This window comes from Mytilus trossulus, chromosome 10 (assembly GCF_036588685.1).
Source record: "Mytilus trossulus isolate FHL-02 chromosome 10, PNRI_Mtr1.1.1.hap1, whole genome shotgun sequence".
In the NCBI taxonomy this organism is placed as follows: Eukaryota; Metazoa; Mollusca; class Bivalvia; order Mytilida; family Mytilidae; genus Mytilus; species Mytilus trossulus.
The window spans coordinates 4,493,167-4,510,025 of NC_086382.1; the positions used below are offsets into that span (position 1 = coordinate 4,493,167).

Here is a 16,859-nt window from a genome sequence, read left to right on the forward strand (position 1 = left end):
CAAATTTTACCACATGGGCATGAAGAATCAACAGTGATGCAGACATTCCGTGTAAGTTAAAACAGAATTGGATTATATAAAAAAGAAGATGTGATATGATTGTCAATGAGACTACTGTCCACAAGAGACCAAAACATAATTAACTATAGGTCACCGTACAGCCTTCAACAATGGGCAACAACAAGCAAAGCCCATACTGCATAGTCAGCTTTAAAAGGCCCAACCTTATCCTGAATATAGTCATACATTTATATCAGACCGCAACATGTTATATACAGATGATAGGTTATGAAATGAAGGCGTTTTGAGTTGCATCAACATTTCATTTTAAGTTTAAAAATGTACTGAGAAAGATGAATTATACTATGAAAACAATATGCACAGAGTTATGGTCCTTGGACTTTAAAAATTCACTCAAATCATTAATTTCCCCCTTTATTTTAACTTCTTTAAGATATTGACTTGATATTTGTTTTGTTCTTTACACCTTGACGAGCGATAGTTAAAGCATTTTGTTGCAGTGTAATGAAATTTTAAAATTGTTTGTATGCACATTGAACGACAAATTTATGTGACGTATATAATTTTTCTGACGTTAGACACTCGAATCAATCCATGTGTTTAAATTGTTCCTTTTAAAAGTTTTGGATTCTCATAAATTCTATGTATAACTTTTGGACTAGTTTGAATCTCGGTCTATTTCTGTAATTTATTCTTACATACTTTTGATTTTTTAACCCTGTTTGCGTACTTTGCCTATGTAAATTTTTAAATTGTTTGTATGCACATTGAACGACAAATTTATGTGACGTATATAATTTTTCTGACGTCAGACACTCAAATCAATCCATGTGTTCGTATATAGTAGATGTTTTTGTGTCCTGTTCAATTGTTATACGATGATGACTGATGTGCCCATATTTTGACTATTTTATTAATTGTGACTGTTTATTTAACGCATCATGTAAATGTAGCGGAATTTGATGAGACTGTTATTAAAGAGGGTTAACGCTATAGAACCAGGTTTAATCCACCATTTTCTACATTTGAAAATGCCTGTACCAAGTCAGGAATATGACAGTTCTTGTCCATTCGTTTTTGATGCGTTAATCACGACTCCTGTTTTTTGATTTTGCCATGTGATTTTGGACTTTCGAAATTGATTTTCCTCTGAGTTCGGTATTTTTGTGATTTTACTTTTTATAGGTCGGAATCTATGTTTTGCCTTGCATTACGCTCAAAATGCTGGGTAAAATATGGAATCAAGGTTCATATTGTCAAGTTATACTGTGCGTTGCATTTTCATAATTATCACTCAAATTAAACCATTAAAGATCAAAGAACGGTCTTCCACAAAAAAGCTCAAACCACACAGCTACTTCTAGTGTAAAACCATTAAAATAGGAAAACAACTGTTTAATTTATATGAAAAACGAGAAATAAAAACAAATATGAACCACATCAACAAACTACAAAACCTGAACACCAGGTACCTGATTTAAGACAGTTGCAAACAAATGCAGCAGGTTTAAAACTCACACTTACATATTTATTCTAACACATGACATACAAGTTTTAAATGGTTGTCGCAATTTTCTTGAGATACTTCATATATGAGGGTTTCTAAAATTTTGAGTTGAGGTTCACATGAGCAAGCTATAGCATGTGATGGTTTTCAGCATTTAACAATATAGTATGCCAAAATTTATTTCCTTAATTTATATTTCAGATATACGATTGGAGCTCTCACAATATTTTAAGTGGTGAAATTTTAAATGGCAGCAGACAAACAAGTCTGTGTCGCTTGGCAGAAAAAGTAAATTCCATCTACCATCAAGATATATCTACATCATCTACGAAACGATTCATATTGCAAAGTGAGGATCTATCAAATTTGATTCTACAAGACAATTACAATAATATATAGAATCAAAGTTATAAGTTATTTGACATAGACCCATTGGTCACATATCTTAAGTTCAGCCACAGACAGGATGCAGAGTTAAAACGAAAATTTTTCTTTTCAACAACAGAGCATCAGACGACTGCATCACGCTCACGTGACTATTGTGTTAGTGTTTCACATAGAACAAACCTTCGCTTTGGAACAATTTCTAAGATTTTCCTACACAACCATCAAGATAAAGCTATAATGTGGGTGAAATTGGAGATGTTTCCTATTCCCGAACAATCTGGACTATTCTTGGTCACCGATGACAGAAAGATTGACACTCATATATTTAGGTTTGATAAAATAAGCAATCCAGTTGTATTTGCTTTAGAAGACAATAAAATATGGTTTTGAAATGTTTAGATATGCATTTATACATGTAATGTATTTTGTAAGACATGTATGAAGTAGATAAATAGTTCTTTTTATATACTTGGAAAGGTACAGAAATTCTTTTGTCATGTAATTTCTTGCTGTATATAGATAGAGTTGTTCAAAAGAAAAAAATAAGTGGATAAAAAGAGATTTTGTAAATGGAAGTCAAATTTGCTATTTTCTATGCGATATTCATTTCAAAGGGTGTATTACGTTTCCAAATTTTTAGCAAAAATCCAGTTTCACATTTCAACATTTTCTTGCATTACTTTTCCAAAAAAATTAGTTACCACCTTTACACATTTTTACCTGTATTTCACCTGTAAAAAATGGTAATGATGACCTATAAGACTTCATTTCATTATAGTATTTCTTAATAATTTGTAATTTATGAGTTCCTTCAACAGGTAGATAATTATTGCATTATCCAAAATATTTAAACAAATACCAAACATTGTGTGCTTTAGAAACAAAAATTCAACTGAGCCATTTAAGGGGAGATAACTCTTTTAGTAAAATCATTATATTGGTCTGATTGGATTTTTTTTTAATTCTTACTTGTAGCAAGAAAACAGTTCTGTGACACCACTTTTTTCTTTTTTTCTCTATACATATTATAAAACCTTTCTTCTCACAATTTATTTCAATTAAGTTCTATCTATCTCATAGATTTTTTTTTGCACAATAATGTGTTTTTGCATGATCCTTCTAGGCAAATTTAGACAATTTTCAACGACTCATAGTTTTAAAATAGCACGGTGGCCTAACCTTTTTATTATATTTTTAAAAAGAGCATAGAAATCTTCATTTTAGTAAAGTGTTAAAAAAATGTATCTCAGGAAACTTATACATGTATAAATGATCTACCTTAACATTGTGAGTACTTTTTAAAAGTCACCATGTAGAAAGTCGACCCATATGTGATGAATTCTTTTAAATTGATTTGCATATGTTTGATTCATTTTTTGGACACTCAATTTTATGTCCTCAATTGGTTTCGGTCAGTATTATCAATTTAAAAAAAACAATGAGGAAAACGAGTTCTATAAAAATTCAAAAACGTAGTGCCAAAATGTAAAAACCAAAACACACATCTCACCTACTACTTTCTTCTGTAATTGAAAAAAAATAATAATACTGAGCTTTCAAAATATAACCAGTACAGGATAATATATTTTGCTTTATTTCTCTCTCTAGAATTTACTGTTCTATTTCAAGTTACACTTACATGTATTACTACTGAAACAATATTTTGGCAATTAAATATTTTGTATTAAAATGTTTATACGTAAATATTTTGATAAGAACAAATATTGGTATGAAAATGTTACAAATAGAAATGTGAGTATGGTTAAATATAAACCTTTTTAAATGTGGGTTTGTAAATAATTACAAATGATAATTTATAAATATAATGAATAAGTGCTTAATAATTGAAATCACTCATACTGTAGACCCATTTCATTTTACGTGCATAATATTCAATGTTTATATGGCTAATAAACAATTATTGAACCAAATTGTTGTTTTTATGATTTGCATTGTGTTATTGTATTCTAATTCTTCTAAGTCTAGTTAAGCCATAATAGAAATGAAAACAAACCAGCTCAAGAAAGTGTTTAGACTATAAGACTTCGTCGATACACAATTAAGATGAAAGTTATACTGTCGAGAATGTGTCGAGACATATTAAGACATCATTAAGAATGTCAAGAATGTGTCGAGACATATTCAGACATCATTAAGAATGTCAAGAATGTGTCGAGACATATTCAGACATCATTAAGAATGTCAAGAATATGTCAAGACTTATCGAGACAAATTTAAAACTGTCGAGAATAGGTCAAGATAAATCAAGACACTTTTTAGACTGTCGAGAAAGTGTCGAGAATATTCAGACAATGTTCATACTGTCAAGACATATGTCGAGAAAAATCTAGAAACAATACAGATAGTCGAGAACAATGTCGAGAATCTAAATACATATTTCAGACAAATTAAGACTTTGTCTAGAATTTTTACAAAAAATTCATACAAAAAGAGAATGTCGAGTAAAAGTTCATGCAAATCGAGACAAAAACTGGTCTTTTCAGACTGTTGGACTTTTGTAGTGTTTGATATGATAACTTAAAATAATATACAATAATACAGACCTTTTATGAACAAAAAAAAAGATATAAAATTTATGAATTGCAATTTGCTGTTTTTGAAATCAAAGTTATGTTCAGTATACTACTACTTATTATGATAACCCAATAAAGGTAAAGGCCGATGAATTGTAACATGTGGCTATGGAAAGGTAATTTATGTCTAAAAGATTCCTATCTTCTTCATGTGCTTGGGGTATAATTAAACATTACTGTGACAGATCACTGGTACTTTAAATATCTGCTGCTGGCGTAGAGAATGAACATTGTTATAGTCTCCGTCTGTCCCTACAAAACAAAACAATTAGAAGCAGAAAGCTTCAATATGTGGTTATCCACCATTTTCTATATTTGAAAATGCCTGTACCCAGTCAGGAATATGACTGTTCTTGTTCATTTGATTTTGATGTGTTTTGTCATTTGATTTTGCTATGTGATTATGGACTTTCCGATTGGATTTTCCTCTGAGTTCAGAATTTTTGTGAATTTACTTTTTTTACCATCTGTCATCATAAGCTCATGACTATACTGTTCCGTTATTTGCATTATACAATTTGAAAAGGAGTTCTGTTACTTTGAAAGTTTCTTTTAACTTATGAAACACCACGACATCAAGACAAGTTGTCATTATTTGTAGGTTACTAAACCGTCATTTGTTTGTTATTGCACTTATTTTCTGACATGGTAAGAAGAATATACACATTTATTATTTTGTCACATTTTGGTCTCTGGGAACCTGCTAGGTTATGAACATTAATGATTTGTTTGTTCTTTCAACAATCATTAATCATTCATCCACATAATTCATTATACAACTATATATATGTTTTCCATAATAACAGGACTATTATGTCAATACTGTATAATATGACAATGCTGTAGGCTTTACATATGATGAACACTCCATAACTTAGTTTCACTATTTGGTATGAAGTATTTATAAACGATTTTTTAAGGAATATATCTAAATAAATAAAAAAATAGTTCACTATAGATTTTGCCTCATTGATTGGTGGTTAATTTCAAGAATTGTAGAATATTTTTAGAAGTTTGTGGTTAACATTGAAACGAGAATAAAAGCAGATTTATTTAAGATATTTTATATTTTAAGATACTGTTGTAATAATATTTATAAAAATGAGTTAAAATGGATAATGAAGCACATTAGTCTATTCTTTCTACAGTTAAAGATGGGCTTCAAAAATATTGTGGTGAGATATATTCTACCAGCGGTGTTAACCAGATGTGGATTCTAAAAAATTCGTAAGATCTACTGCTTAATCTTCGATCACAATCTTTGCAATTTTACGCTTAACACTACTATTCCCCACGCTCAGGTGAAAGATCGACTTCACCATCTCATTAAACAGAGGTTTTTTTATTTGTTTTTTTGTACTTCTATGAAACAGTTCTAATTCAGAACCTTCTAAAAGACAAAAAGAAAAAGCACCTTGCGAAATTCATTAATTTTACTTTCCGATATATTGATGATGTCCTATCATTAAATAACCCATAGTTCAGCCAATACTTACATCTTATATATCCCAGTGAACTTGAAATTGAGGATTCTACTGATACTATAAGGACTGCTTCCTACCTTGATCTTTTCCTCTATATTGTCACAGATGGACGACTTCAAACGATGATCTATGATAGTACAAAAGGTTTAAGACACAAATCAGACAAATGTTTACTACTACAGGGATCAAAGGTGGGGTCTGACTGACCTGCTCATAGTAAATGTAAATTATTTTTTATATTGTCAAATACATGAATATATATATGGTTTAGGGGTGGGGATCTTGACAGTTTTTAAGTTCTCAAACAGGAGGGGGTATGGAGACCCCAGGGACTTCCCCTATATTTCATTTGATTTGATATATTGTCCCATACATGAATATATATGGTTTGGGGGTGGGGATCTCATACGTTGCTAAGTTCTCAATCAGGATGGAGCAGGGTGATACCAGGGACTCCCCCTATATTTCATTTAATTAGTTATATTGACCCATACAAGAAAGAATATACATTGTTTAGGGGTGGGGATCTCGATCGTTTCCAAGTTCTCAAACAGGAGGGTTGGGGTGACCACAGGGACTTCCCCTATATTTATTTTTTATATTGTCCCATACATGAATATATATGGTTTAGGGGTGGGGATCTCAACGGTTTTCAAATTCTCAAACATGAGAGGGTAGGGGGACCCAAGGGACTCCTCCTATATTTCATTTAATTAGTTCTATTGAACCGTACAAGAATATATATTGTTTAGGGGTGGGGATCTCGATCGTTTCCATGTTCTCAAACAGGAGGGGTGGTGTGACTACAGGGACTCCCCCTATATTTCATTTTATTTGTTATATTGTCCCATACATAAATATATCTTGTTAAGGGGTGGGGATCTCAACGGTGTTTTCAAATTCTCAAACAGGATAGGGTGGGGTGACCCAAGGGACTCCCCCTATATTTCATTTCATTTTTATATTGTTTTATACATGAATATATATATGGTTTAGGGGTGCAGATCTCAACCATTTTCAAATTCCAAAACAGAAGGGGTGGGGTGACCCCAGGAACTACTCTATATTTCATTGATTAGTTATAGAGTCCCATACACGAATGTATATGGTCAGGAAGTGGGGATCTTATCCGTTTCAAAGTATTCAACATGAGGGGTAGAGTGGCCCAAAGGACACAACCTATATATCATATGATTTGCTTACATTCAGGTATTATATAATATAGTTGCATTATTTGTGAAAATAAAGTAAGAAACTTTCAGCTACTTTAACTGACCCTTCAAAATTAAGAAAAAAATACATTTTCAAAATTGCAGTAATATGTTTACACTTTAAAAGCTTCTTACATGCATTATCAACATTTATCACTGATAAAGAAAATTTATACTGTGACCAGTAACATGTACATATTGATAGATATACTGTTTCCAGCTGTCACATTGTATTAGATTTTGACATTGAAATTTGTCAAAAAGTAATTTTGAGTTTCTGTACAAAATATTTTCTGCTTTTTCTTTCTATTACATATATATATTTTGGTTTTCAATTCTAGTGTTTATATTCATTTACCATGCATAGATGTATTTGTAATGTGCCTGGATTTTTATTTTTTTCATTTAATCGCCAAAACCCGGAATTACCCTTATCCGCTTCCGGAATCGGATCCGATATTATATTTGTCTTATGGCATCCATTGTTGTTTTTGTCAGTTAGATACGATTTTACTCGAATTTACGCGTTATTTGTCGGAGATTTTCTGTATAATGCTAGCGGTTGAACAAAATGAACATTGCTGTCATGAATAATAATGATGAAAATAAGTTTTGAGATCGTTTATTTGGAGACTTTGGTGAAAAGGTTTGCAAAGTTAATTTCTATTTTCTTTCAAGAGGAAGGTCGCGTACCTTGGATCACCGCTATTTTGAGCCCCTGCCTACGAATTGAAAAGATACCAAAATTTCGTCTTTGAAATTGCCACCAACAGCATGAACAGTTGAACTAACGTATTGACGACAAACAATATTCCTACGACTTTTGCCATTTGGAAAATCCAGACTTTAGAGATTTTCGGCGATTAAATATTTTATACAATTGTTTTTTGACATTTTAGCCAAAAGCACACGTCAGGTGATAATAAACTACATAATGATTCCTAATGAGTACTACTTCCTATGTGCAATTACAAAACTTTTTGGCGATTCGACGATCATTTCAGGTTTTTCTGGTTGTATTTTTTGTTATCCAGAATTAAATGTATTAAAAAAGTGTTCAATTAGTTATAAATAACATAGTAGCCAGCAAAATAATAACAATGGCAAGTATTTCAGTTTTTATTAGGTAGAACACAAATCTAGGGTGCTAGCATAATGCAGCTTAACTGCATAAAAATAGTTGTCTCAATGTTTTGCATAATTACTGAATGTCCAGTGGCAGGTACTTGACTCTGTATCTCATTGACATATACCTCAAATGCTTGTTATATATAGTAAAAATGTTATAAATACCTAAAAGTCTCTGAAGTACTGTTGGACATATGTCATCTGAGTGGTCATACAGGTAACCTCTTGTCTTGGATCCAATGCTGAGAATACTGTTTGGTAGTTGGTTGTCAGGATTGCTGTAATCTATGGTTGTAAAATCTTGAGTAGTCTGAATGAGTTTTGCCTTGACGAATATTCCCAGGAATGTACGTAGAAGAGTCTTCATCTCTGCTGCCAGGTAACCAATACGTGCCTCTGAAGCTTGGCAGATGGTGTTGAAGTTGTTGAGTGGTCCCAAGATGAAGCAGTGTTTCTGTCATTGCTTTTCATCTATTCCAAGTGAGAATGGTTGGGTTCTAAGGTTGGTGATAACATCTTGCTGAAGTGCAGGAGCTAGGAATCATTTGACGATCTGAGAGCCTTGGTTCTGCCACAAGCAAATTTGGTTGCAATCTTCCTGTCTGGAAACATCACTTTGCATAGTTTGGTGAAATGGTCTGCATAAGAGAATGGTATGTTGTGTTCTGCTATAGAGTAGGCGAAGAGGACTTCTGCTTGTGCCACACTATCATCATCTGGTTGGGTGAAGAAGTTGGAGGCAGACTTGGTACTGTTCTGAGTTTGTAGGTTCTTAGTGTGCATTGCTGTGTTGGTGTTTATTAACATCATTAAGGCCACCGTGGTCTAATCTTAAGTCGTTATTGCATAATGTGCAGTAGGCATTGGAGTCTCCTGTGTTGATCTTGGTCAACCAGCCTGAAAACTTCAGCTCATTCTGCCATTTTTCAAGAAAACGACATGGCTAACGTTTCTTCTTGCTGGGTGGAGTAACAATCATTGTGATAGTTTGAACTGTTTTGATTCAGTTCCATTTTTCATATCCTTTTTATAACAATTAATTGTCTCAATGTGCAAACAGCATCCAAGCCTTTAGGTTTAATTTTCAAAATTCTTTTGATTAGAATATAATTAATCTCAATTAAATGATAAGTAAAAAAAAATTAAAACAGTTAATTAGGCAAGTCACAAGCTGATCGGTATAAATAACAAAGATCAATAATTTTATTACCAATGAAGACCCATAATGTATATGTTGAAATACCTATGTTATTTCAACTAATCGGCCGGAGCTTATGTTTTAAGTTGCATACGGACAGTCTATTTGAAGATGTGTGCGATAAGGTTGATTGCCATTATAATGACTATTGATTTCTAATCAGTGTCACCAAACGGATATAGAAAAGAACTGAGTGTATAATATAGGACAAATAACTGGACACTTCATTGATGAGTTTATCCCAAAACTCCTGTCTATAGATGGACTGATCTTTAATAAGTGAACCGGTTAAACCCCGCCAAGTCAAGTAAAATAAAACAAGTACTAACATTAACCAAAAAAACTAAACATTGACCATTGAACCATGAAAATTAGGTCAAGGGAAGATGAACCATGCAAGGCAGACATGTTCAGCTAACAATTCTTCAATACAACAAATATACTTGACTTATTACTTATAGTTTAAGAAAAACAGACAAAAACACAAAAACTTAATACTGAGCAAAGATCTGTGAAAATGAGGTCAAGGTCAATTAAAACCTGCGTGACTGACATAAAGATTATAAAATATTTCCATACACCAAATATTGTTGACCTATTGCATATAGTATTAGAGAATTAACAGCTGCGCCATGAGCGCATGATACGTTCGTCGTCTGGTGTGGAAGTTTAATGCAATAACAGTTTCTGAGAAAGTTTTAAGCAATAACCATATATTGTTTTTAAGATACGGCGGGACATGTGAAACCCCCCTCTTTTTTTTTTTTTTTACTGAAAACTAAATATCACTAAAATAAAATTTTGAATCAAAACCAAAAAGTATACAGATCTTTAGATTAATATAACAAAGAAGTGTGTAAAGTTTAAAGCAATCATCATAAATCGTTTTTGAGATACGTCGCGACATGTAAAAAAAACCTCACCCAATTTTACAAAATACTCAATAACTCAAAAATTAAATTTTTAATCATCACCAAAAAGTATACAGATCTTAAGATTACTATAACTAAGAGGTGTGTAAAATCTAAAGCAATAATCAAAAATTGTTTTTGAGATACAGTGCGACATGTGAAAAAAAACACACACCCTGTTTTAGTTACAAAGTGCTGTAACTCAAAAAGTTTTAATTTTTTTTTCACCAAAAAGTATACAGATCATTTGACCATCATAAGAAACTACTATATTAAGTTTCATGAAATTTGGATAAGTCGTTCTCAATTTACAGTGCGACATGTTGACGCCAGACAGACAGACGGACAGACGAACAGACGGACGGACAGACGGACAGGCGGATATACGGACAGAGAGACGGACACTAGACATTTGTATACCATAATACGTCCCGTCAAAATTTTGACAGGCGTATATAAAGACCAAAACTCAAAAACGTATCTAAAAACTGAACCATGAAAATGAGGTCATGGTCAGATGACACCTGCCAGTTGGATATGTACACCTTACAGTCCTTTCATACACCAAATATACTAGACCTATTGCTTATAGTACTCAAGATTTGGACTTGACCACCAAATTTAACCTTGTTCACTGGTCCATGAAATGATGTTGAGGTCAAGTGAGAAATTACCATTACAAAAAATCTTAACTTTTTTCTCAAGTAGTTACTGAACCATGGCCATAAAAATTAGGTCAAGGACATTTAACATGTGACTGATGGAAACTTTGTAACATGAGGCATCTTTATACAAAGTATGAAGCATCCAAGTCTTCCACCTTCTAAAATATAAAGCTTTTAAGAAGTTAGCTAGTGCTGCCGCAGCTGTAGCTGCCGCCGCCAGATCACTATCCCTATGTCAAGCTTTTTGCGACAAGGAGTCGCAGGCCTCGACAATAAAACTCTATAACTCAGAAATGCAAAATCCAAAATTTATAAAAATCAAAAGGGAGCTCATGTCAATAGATTTAAACAATTCACCCCAAGTTTCTTACAAGTTTCTAAAGGCATTTACAGACGAACGGCAGACGCAGGCAAAGACAAGAAAACATAATGCCCATGCAAGGGCATTAAAAAGAAAAAGGAGCTCAGGTCAATAGATATAAACAATTCACCAAAGTTTAATGCAAATTGGTTAAAGTGTTTTAAATCACTGGCATCAGAATACTTCTTTAAAAATAAAATCAAAACTAATAATTCACCAATTCTCGGTTTTAGTTTGTTAACCAGATTTGTTTTCAATCAATTTATGACTTTTAAACAGTGGTATACCACTGTTGCCTTTATCTAGTATAATTGGTTGAAAGAATCAAAAATTACAATTGAAAAACTTCTTTAATATTGACCTAAGAATAAATAAATCTACCAACCTGCTTCACACGTTCCAGCAGCAACTTCAAAATTATTGTCAAAAAATCCAGAATTACAACTACAGACATTACTCTGACATATGCCTCGTGCATCTTTACATTCTAATGATTGTCCATTCTTTGTACAGGCTACTCCTAATTCCTTCACTGAAATTATTCTTAATGTTAGATCATTTCACTTTAATCATCAATTTTCTTAATTATAGTGTGACAAAATGAATAAACAGCTGCGCAAAAAGCGCATGATTTGCAAGTCACATTTTCAAAGAATAAAGTTCAATTACTTCTCAATTTCATATTTGAAATCTCTGAAAATTAGAAGGAATCCTACATCAATATTTATAAACAATTCACCATAGTTTCATGAAAATTGCTGAAAGCATTTTTGAGTTATTGTCTGAAAACTGGAAAATCTCCATTTGTTATAAATAAAACCCTAGAACTCAGAAATGCAAAATCCAAATTTATACAAATCAAAAGAGAGCTCATGTCAATAGATTTAAACAATTCACCCAAATTTCTTGCAAGTTACTGACAGCATTCTTAATTTATTGTCCGAAAACTGGAAAATCCCCCCTTTTTAATGAATAAAACCCCATAACTCAAAAACATAAAATCTAAAATTTATAAAACAAGAATGTGTCCTAAGTACACGCATGCCCCATCCGCAATATCATTTTCTTTGTTCAGTGGCCCATCAAAGTGGGATAAAATCTCTAATTTGGCGTTAACATTAAAAAGATCATATCATAAGGAACATGTGTACTAAGTTTCAAAATGATTGGAATTCAACTTCATAAAAAAATACCTCGACCAAAAACTATAATCACATGCGGGACTAACTGACGGACAAACGAAAAGACGGACGCACAGACCAGAAAACATTCTGCCCATAAATGGGGCATTAAAAGAAAAAGGAGCTCAAGTCAATCAATATAAACAATTCACCAACGTTTTATTCAAATTGGTTTAAGTGCTTTTTTTAATCTCCAACATGTTGACAACGGACAGACAGAACAACTAGCAAACAACGCATACCACAAAAAATCTCTTGAACTGGTGTATTAAATTGATGAAAAAAAAAGAGATCAGTTTTATTTTAATCAATTACTACCATCACTAGCATCAGAATACTTCTTTAAAAATAAAATCAAAACTAATAATTCACCAGTTCTTGGTTTTAGTTTATTAACCAAATTTGTTTTCAATCGATTTATGACTTTTAAACAGTGGTATAACACTTTTTCCTTTATCTAGTATAATTGGTTGATAGAATCAAAAATTTCAATACAGAAAACTTCTTTAATATTGACCTTAGAATAAATAAATCTACCAACCTGCTTCACAAATTCCAGCAGCAACTTCAAAATTATTGTCAAAAAATCCAGAATTACAACTACAGGCATTACTCTGACATATATATATGCTTTGTGCACCTTTACATTCTAATGATTTTCCATTCTGTGTACACACTTCTCCTAATTCCTTCACTGAAATTATTCTTAATGTTAGATCATTTCACTTTAATCATCAATTTTCTTAATTATAGTTTGACAAAATGAATAAACAGCTGCGCAATAAGCACATGATATGCAAGTCACATTTTCAAAGAATGAAGTTCAATTACTTCTCAATTTCATATTTCATGTATTTGAAATCTCTGAAAATTAGAAGGAATCTTACATCAATATTTATAAACAATTCACCATAGTTTCAGGAAAATTGCTGAAAGCATTTTTGAGTTATTGTCTGAAAACTGGAATATCTCCATTTTTTTATAAATAAAACCCTAGAACTCAGAAATGCAAAATCCAAAATTTAAACAAATCAAAAGGGAGCTCATGTCAATAGATTTAAACAATTCACCTAAATTTCTTGCAAGTTATTGAAGGCATACTTGAGTTATTGTCCGAAAACTGGCAAATCCCCCCTTTTTTAATGAATAAAAACCCATAACTCAACAACATAAAATCTAAAATTGATAAAACATTTATAGAATGTGTCCTAAGTACACGGAAGCCCCATCCGCACTATCATTTTCTTTATTCAGTATACCTTGAAAGTGGGATAAAATCTCTAATTTGGCGTTAACATTAAAAAGATCATATCATAAGGAACATGTGTACTAAGTTTCAAAATGATTGGACTTCAACTTCATCAAAAAATACCTCGACCAAAAACTTTAACCTGATGCGGGACGAACTGACAGACAGACGGACGAGCGGACAGACAAACGAACAGACGCAAGCACAGATCAGAAAACATAATGAACATCAATGGGGCATTAAAAGAACAAACTGTTATTACAGAGATATTTCTCGCCTTTTTGTAATTTTGATTATGCAAATGTTAAAATAAAAATAAACAATACTTGAACATCTTCCACAAGTTATGAAAATATTCAAATTCAATGAAACATGACTGAGTTACAAAAAAACTTCTTTAATATTGACCTTAGAATAAATCAATCTACCAACCTGATTCACATGTTCCAGCAGCATCTTCAAAATTATTGTCAAAAAATCCAGAATTACAACTACAGGCATTACTCTGACATATGCCTTGTGCATCTTTACATTCTAATGATTGTCCATTCTTTGTACAGGCTACTCCTAATTCCTTCACTGAAATTATTCTTAATGTTAGATCATTTCACTTTAATCATCAATTTTCTTAATTACAGTGTGACAAAATGAGTAAACAGCTGTGCAATAAGTGCATAATATGCAAGTCACATTTTTAAAGAATGAAGTTCAATTACTTCTCAATTTCATATTTGAAATCTCTGAAAATTAAAAGGAATCTTACATCAATATTTACAAACAATTCACCATAGTTTTATGAAAATTGCTGAAAGCATTTTTGAGTAAGCGTCTGAAAATTGGAAAATCTCCATTTTTTATAAATAAAACCCTATAACTCGAAATGCAAAATCCAAAATATATAAAAATCAGAAGGGAGCTCATGTCAATAGATTCAAACAATTCACCCAAATTTCTTGCAAGTTACTGACACCATTCTTGAGTTATTGTCCGAAAACTGGAAAATCCCCCCTTTTTAAATGAATAAAACCCCATAACTCAAAAACATAAAATCTAAAATTTATAAAACAAGAATGTGTCCTCATAACACAGATGCCCCATCTGCACTATCATTTTTTTTTCAGTGGACCGTGAAAATGGGGTAAAATCTCTAATTTGGCATTAAAACTAAAAAGATCGTATCATAAGGAACATGTGTACTAAGCTTCAAAATGATTGGACTTTAACTTCATCAAAAACTACCTCGACTTAAAACTTTAACCTGATGCGAGACGAATGGACAGACAGACGGAGGGACGGACAAACAAACAAACAGACGCACGCACAGACCAGAATACATAATGCCCATAAATGGGACATTAAAAGAAAAAGAAGCTCAGGTCAATAGATATAAACAATTCACCAAAGTTTTATTCAAATTGGTTTAAAGTGTTTTTAATGTCCAACATGTTGACAAGGAACAGACAGACCAATTAGCAAACAAGGCATACCACAAAAAGTCTCGTGAACTGGTGTATTAAATTGATAAAAAAAGAGAGATCAGTTTAATTTGAATCAATTACTACCGTCTCTAACATCAGAATACTTCATCAAATATAAAATCAAAACTAATAATTCACCAATTCACTGTTTTAGTTTGTTAACCAGATTTGTTTTCAATCAATTTATTACTTTAAAACAGTGGTATACCACTGTTGCCTTTATCTAGTACAATTGGTTGATAGAACAACAAAAAAATACAATAAAAAACGTCTTTAATATTGACCTTAGAATAAATAAATCTACCAACCTGCTTCACATGTTCCAGCAGCACCTTCAAAATTATTGTCAAAAAATCCAGAATTACAACTACAGACATTACTCTGACATATGTCTTGTGCATTTTTACATTCTAATGATTGTCCATTCTTTGTACAGGCTACTCCTAATTCCTTCACTGAAATTATTCTTAATGTTAGATCATTTCACTTTAATCATCAATTTTCTTAATTATAGTGTGACAAAATGAATAAACAGCTGCGCAATAAGCGCGTGATTTGCAAGTCACATTTTCAAAGAATAAAGTTCAATTACTTCTCAATTTCATATTTGAAATCTCTGAAAATTAGAAGGAATCCTACATCAATATTTATAAACAATTCACCATAGTTTCATGAAAATTGCTGAAAGCATTTTTGAGTTATTGTCTGAAAACTGGAAAATCTCCATTTGTTATAAATAAAACCCTAGAACTCAGAAATGCAAAATCCAAATTTATACAAATCAAAAGAGAGCTCATGTCAATAGATTTAAACAATTCACCCAAATTTCTTGCAAATTACTGACAGCATTCTTAATTTATTGTCCGAAAACTGGAAAATCCCCCCTTTTTAATGAATAAAACCCCATAACTCAAAAACATAAAATCTAAAATTTATAAAACAAGAATGTGTCCTAAGTACACGCATGCCCCATCCGCAATATCATTTTCTTTGTTCAGTGGCCCATCAAAGTGGGATAAAATCTCTAATTTGGCGTTAACATTAAAAAGATCATATCATAAGGAACATGTGTACTAAGTTTCAAAATGATTGGAATTCAACTTCATAAAAAAATACCTCGACCAAAAACTATAATCACATGCGGGACGAACTGACGGACAAACGAACAGACGGACGCACAGACAAGAAAACATTCTGCCCATAAATGGGGCATTAAAAGAAAAAGGAGCTCAAGTCAATCGATATAAACAATTCACCAACGTTTTATTCAAATTGGTTTAAGTGCTTTTTTTAATCTCCAACATGTTGACAACGGACAGACAGACCAACTAGCAAACAACGCATACCACAAAAAATCTCTTGAACTGGTGTATTAAATTGATAAAAAAAAAGAGATAAGTTTTATTTTAATCAATTACTACCATCACTAGCATCATAATACTTCTTTAAAAATAAAATCAAAACTAATAATTCACCAATTCTTG

General features: G+C 32.0%; 1 protein-coding gene across 1 annotated transcript in view; it reads right to left on the reverse strand.

Moving 5' to 3' along the window:
• Positions 1-8,866: 8,866 nt before the first annotated feature.
• Positions 8,867-16,859, reverse strand: part of LOC134686630 (transmembrane cell adhesion receptor mua-3-like) — a 47,697-nt gene continuing 39,704 nt past the window's right edge. The window contains exons 17-21 of the mRNA XM_063546304.1: positions 15,684-15,830; positions 14,330-14,476; positions 13,190-13,342; positions 11,853-11,999; positions 8,867-9,117 (exon numbers count right to left, since the gene is read on the reverse strand). Of these exons, the coding sequence (XP_063402374.1) occupies positions 8,867-9,117; positions 11,853-11,999; positions 13,190-13,342; positions 14,330-14,476; positions 15,684-15,830 (845 nt within the window). The remainder of the gene's footprint in view (positions 9,118-11,852; positions 12,000-13,189; positions 13,343-14,329; positions 14,477-15,683; positions 15,831-16,859) is intronic.